The 5414-nt window shown below is 42.6% G+C and overlaps 1 protein-coding gene across 3 annotated transcripts in view; it reads right to left on the bottom strand.

Moving 5' to 3' along the window:
• Nucleotides 1-4986, bottom strand: part of LOC108798450 (mitotic-spindle organizing protein 2B-like) — a 17806-nt gene extending 12820 nt beyond the window's left edge. For all 3 annotated transcript variants that reach the window (XM_018570205.1, XM_018570206.1, XM_018570207.1), the window contains exons 1-2: nt 4694-4986; nt 1376-1524 (exon numbers count right to left, since the gene is read on the bottom strand). In XM_018570205.1, coding sequence (XP_018425707.1) covers nt 1376-1524; nt 4694-4938 — 394 coding nt within the window. In that variant the 5' untranslated portion in view covers nt 4939-4986. The remainder of the gene's footprint in view (nt 1-1375; nt 1525-4693) is intronic.
• Between the last annotated feature and the right edge of the window lie 428 nt (nt 4987-5414).

Below are 5414 nucleotides of genomic sequence, written 5' to 3'. Positions count from 1 at the left end.
CTTGTGTTTAAATCTGGGCTATGCAAAGAAAAACACCTTTTAATGAATAAAAAAAAATTATATATATATATAATTGCACTTAAGATAACTTGATCAGGGCTTTTCACCCTGATCAAGTTATGGAGCGTCAGGTGACACCAACAGGACACTGACAAACACCTTTGCTAGGTAGCTGGCAACAGGAGAGATGCAACACCCTTCATCAGAGTCTGATGAAAGGGCATGGGTCCTGAAACACATTTGTGGGGGTACTCTCTTTATTCCAGTGTACTTGTCTCTTTTTCTTACTTTGGGGACATGCTTGCACATTTATTGTCCATCCATTGCATAGTTTTCACGTTGCTCTCTCCAGAGATTACCATTTTTGCTCACTCCTGTTGCTGGCTACCTAACTAAAGTGTTTGTCAACATCCTGTTGGTGTGACCTGCCGTTCCATTGGGAGTTTGCCTGGTGATATGACCTGACCAAGTTATCTTAAGAGCAATTTTTTTTTTTTTTATTCATTAAATGTGTTTTTATCCGAATAATCCAGTGTACCAGTGTGACCCAGTATAAAACTTTATTGTGAAATGTGCTTTTGACCCTGGAGCTGCTCTACACTCAAAAATGTCAAACTGCTGTACAAAATCCAGTTGTTCCAGAGTAGAGTACTCCATTTTATTGCTGAAAGCCTTAAAGTGACAGGTTTATTTTAAACAGCACCCATCATGAACCTGAGCAATTCAAATTGAGTAGTGCTTATCTTCAGTAACAACCACATGTAAAACAATATTTGGATTCAGACATAAGCAGCTGATGTTCTACACAAATCTTGGCTTTTCTTAAGCAGAGTTGGACCCCAGATTCCATATTGGTTATTTAATGTGCTAGGGGGAACCTCAGACTAATAACGGGCGCAAAAGTTGGAAAGAGAATTGATCTACTCAACAGGTAGCTGTCACTGAACAGACCTCAGCTTATATATTTTGTCATCAGAAGCTCACTCTGCATGTACCTTGCCAATGGTTTATACCAATCAGTGCAAACACCAGCAGCCAGTTGGTCTAATCCAGCCTGCAGATTTCTGTACTGGGCATGACACAGTGGGGAAGAGACAGAACTTTCAAGATGGGGAACCCAGCACATTAATGAAATGCTACTTGACATTTTGTGTGTGCTGTAAAGTCTAGCACCCTGGATGAGAGAAGGGTACGGGTGGTAAACCCATGTGTATGGGGAACCTCATTACATAAGTGCCCAAATTATAAAAAGCATAAAAGGCCTTTCTCTAACAAAAAAAAACAGTTTTATGGTCATAATTACCTGCACAGTATAGACTCTACAGATTAACAATATACCGTTCCTACAAGATACCATCAACGTTACCTTTCATACCTCTGGTTTCTGTATGTGTTGCCTGTATCGATGGAGAACTTGTCTCACTAGACACAGAATCTGTGAGTCTGTGTCCAGCACACATTGACTTCAGCATTTGAAAAACAGCCAAAGGAGCCACATTCATCTTTAGTAAATCCACAAGGATTCTGTTAAATAAAAGGGAAAAAAAAACATTGGATCCAAACAACTACAACGAACGTACAGAGGTGCAAAAGAAGTTTTGACATTAAAAACGGTCTCTAAACCTCTGTCTACACTACCTTTTCCCCCCCCCCCCCTTTCCTATTACCTTCTCATGTATCCAGAGATGACTTTTTACATTTTAAGAATTCAGAACATGTTTGAATCTTTCTAATGTAATCTTGCCAGTGAAAATGTCTGCAAAAACCACAAGCCACATTGCTTTGTTGTCTGACCTTATTAGGTTGGACATCTGGAACTACATTTAGGTTAACACAGGGGTGTGGAAATCCTATCGCCCGATGCCCCCGGACATGCAGTTCCGGGAGCCGGGTGGATAGGTTTTTTCTACATTTAGCCCTGCATCGGGCAAGCAGGGCTAAATGTACAACGGGGAGCTGATGCATGTTTTATACAAGTGATCTGATCAGATCACTTGTACCAGCCTGTCTGTCCCCTCCCTCTCTGTCGTGGTTTTTGGGGTCCCCTGCACTTCTGGGGGACACGGGACCACGGCAAATGAGTGGGGAGCAGATCGAAGAACGTCCATTCTCCGCTCTCTGGTCAGTGAGACCGGAGCGCTGTAATCACAGTGCCAACTGTCTCAGCTGTCAGAAACTGCCCAGAACATCTGTTCTGTGTTGGAGGGCAGGTTGTATAAAGAGGACCTGTCGCCTCCAAACTGTCACATAGAAATAAAATTAATTGAGAAGTAAAAAATTATGTAAAATGTAAAAAAAAAAAAATTTTAAGGTTCGAAAAAAATAAAATATATAAATATTTTAAAAAATAAGTGGTAAAAAATAAAATAGAAAATAATAAAAAAATTAAAACCAACCCTGTCACCCCCACTATCCGCATGCAAATAAACGCACGCGTAGGACATTGTGTACGCGCGCTGAGTGCTGCCCCCATTCCACTGAGTCCCATATTGTGGTAGCCAGGCAGCAGAACTCTCTTACACGCAGGCCCTGCTTACCATCTGGTCTTGAATTGTATTGTGATTGTAATGTCTTCCTTATATTGTAAAGCGCTGAGCAAACTGTTGGCGCTATATAAATCCTGTATAATAATACACGCACAATGTGCATTAAAGGGTAAGTTTACTTTCTTAGGTAATTTGGGAAAATGGAATTACCCGATCAAATCTGGCCCCTCCTCTACTCTCACCCCCCACTCTACTTGCCTTTCGTGTACAGTCCTTTCCCTCCGACAGTGCGAGTGTACAATCTGTACCCCGTACTGCTGACCAATGAGAAGCGCTTCTTAGCGGTTTTGATTGAAACAATTTTTTCTATTGGGGCAAGTAGATTGTCATGAGGGACAGGTAGATTGGGCCCCCACTTTAGCCCTTGGGCAAGTAGTTTAAAAAAAAAAAAAAAAAATGTCACACCCGTTATAATCCCAGGACGCTATCTGCATGGGGTTTGTGTGTTCTCCCCGTGCTTGCGCCACGCATTCCGGTTTCATCCCATACATCAAAGACACACAGGTAGGGTAGGTGTGTGCAACAGGGACCTTAGAATGTAAGCTCTTTGAGGGCAGGGACTGATGTGAATGTATAATATGTAAGGAGCAGTGTAAATTGTCAGAGCTACATAAATACCTGTAATAAATAATAAAATAAATGAATAAAAACATATTTACTCCACAAAATGGTCTTCAAAGAATTAAAATAACTTTCCAATGAGCTCCTATATAAGAATAATAAAAGGGAAGTATCTTTTCTGCCTATGTCAACCACCAATATCCATTCTTTAGTTTTCTAACCTGCACTGGAAAAATGGCAGATGAAATCTGTCTCTGGTTAGTAGATGCGAAAAGTTTACAAAACATATATTGCTGTAGCTGACTTCATATACATACTCATCTATCATTGCGTGCATGCATATACCTCTCTTTCCTCTTAATTTGTCCATTCACAAAACCCTTTGTGTTCTCTGGTTGGATGAGAGGCAGCACAGTGGAAGTACAAAACCCATTAGATCGCTGTGTATACTCACACTGTTCCAAGCTGGACCACTGTAAGTACACAAATATTTATACCTCGAGTTCAGCTTTCATTTTCAAGGACATATCCTAAACATGGGGACTGGAGGTTTTACATCCCCATCCTTTATAAACTTCACCAAAAGGCACCCCTTATTTGCTCTCCCTTTCACTCTCGATTTGTCCTTTCACAAAAAGCATTGTATTCTTTTAAGAGAATACAAGATGTTCTGTGAACGTAGGAGGGGAGATCCTGTCATTCATCTGCCCATCCTCTCCTCTCATCCATTCACAGAACGCTTTGTATGCTGTGAAAATAGTACAAGACTTTTAATGAATGGAGAGAGGGAGAGGAAAGAAAGGTAGCCCATCACAGCATCTCATCCCTGCAGCACCTGATGATGATCATCAATGTGTGGATTATCTGGCATGTGAGCAGGACTGTGCAGCAAGCCAATCACCTCCCTCCCATGTGAGCAGGACTGTGCAACAAGCCAATCACCTCCTTCCCATGTGAGCAGGGCCGTGCAGCCGATTGCCTACACCTACAGTTTTAAGCTTTGAATGGAAGTCTCTGATGCTAGGATATGCCCGGCACTTAGGAAGCCATTGTGAAGGTAACAACAAGCAAGGCAGCACACCGGCATCTGCTAGTCAATGTTTACATTTCCCTGTCCTGGTACTACGGTCGGTGGCAGGAACAAAAGCTGTTGTTTAGCTAGTGCCGACCACTTAGCGGGCCGCGCATGGGAGTCTGGTGGGGTGTGTATTGGGCAACATGGGTTATGGGGAATAGAAAAGGGGTGGGGTTATGTATTCCTCTCTCTTGTTTCTGCTGTGCTGTTGTTATCCTAGCACAGGAACTGTGTTACTAGCAGATAAAAAATAAAAAGGAAAAAAAGAAAACTAATGCAGCAGCCACCTGATGTAAGGACTGTTAAGCTTCATTATATTTTATTTCTGGTTTTGGGTATAGATACACTTTAATGATAATAAAATGAGAGAAGGGTTCCTATATGTAAATATAACAGTGCGAGGGAAGGAGCAGAATTTGCACTGTGCCTTCTATACAGCATAGGGAAGTAAACACGCCACGACAGTAATAATAGCCTCGGTCAGTGTAGTCAGGCGGAGGCCTCCACTCACTTAAAGACCTCCTGGTCCATGATAATCCCGGCCGCCTGCGCCAGCTCGTACAGCTCAGCCTCCTCCGTATTCAGCACCTTCTTCTTCTTGGTGACGAATTTCTGGACCGAGCCGCTAACCGTCACCGCCGCATCCTGAGGGGCGGCCATGGCAGGAGGGCTCACACAGGGCAGAGCCGCCGGGACTGCTCCGTACAACACGGCTCCAGCCGTCACTCTAGCTTTCCCGCCCAAGGCCGCCGTCATCCGATGACTTACATGTTGCCTAGCAACTCAACACCAGCACAACATTAGACTGTGTGCAACTCCCGCCGGGAACTAATCCTTGAGCAGAAAGGTTCCAAGCTTCATTGGTGTCCCAACATTAAGGAGCTGTCCACTGCTGAATAATGGCCATCATTAATCATAATTACTTGTATCCATTACAAATCAAGCGTGCATATCGCATTGCGAAACCCCAGAACTAAAATATAAACGTACAATTTTTATCCAATACATTTTTATTGGGGTTTTCGTTCCGCACCTAGTACACATGACAGCCTGTACAAAGAGCAATAAGAAGGCTCCAATAACAAGAAATAAAAATGGCACTTTGTCTAAAATTATGAATTGCTAGGCATTTTCCACAGGGAGAAAGGGTTATTCTGCATAAACATGGCATACCGTAGGTTTAGGATGGAGCAGTGAGGAGAATCATAATGACAGATAGATTATGGTACGAA

Source organism: Nanorana parkeri, unplaced genomic scaffold (assembly GCF_000935625.1).
Source record: "Nanorana parkeri isolate BGI_ZX_2015 unplaced genomic scaffold, ASM93562v1 scaffold1477, whole genome shotgun sequence".
In the NCBI taxonomy this organism is placed as follows: domain Eukaryota; kingdom Metazoa; phylum Chordata; class Amphibia; order Anura; family Dicroglossidae; genus Nanorana; species Nanorana parkeri.
This window is presented reverse-complemented; position numbering and strand designations above follow the sequence as displayed.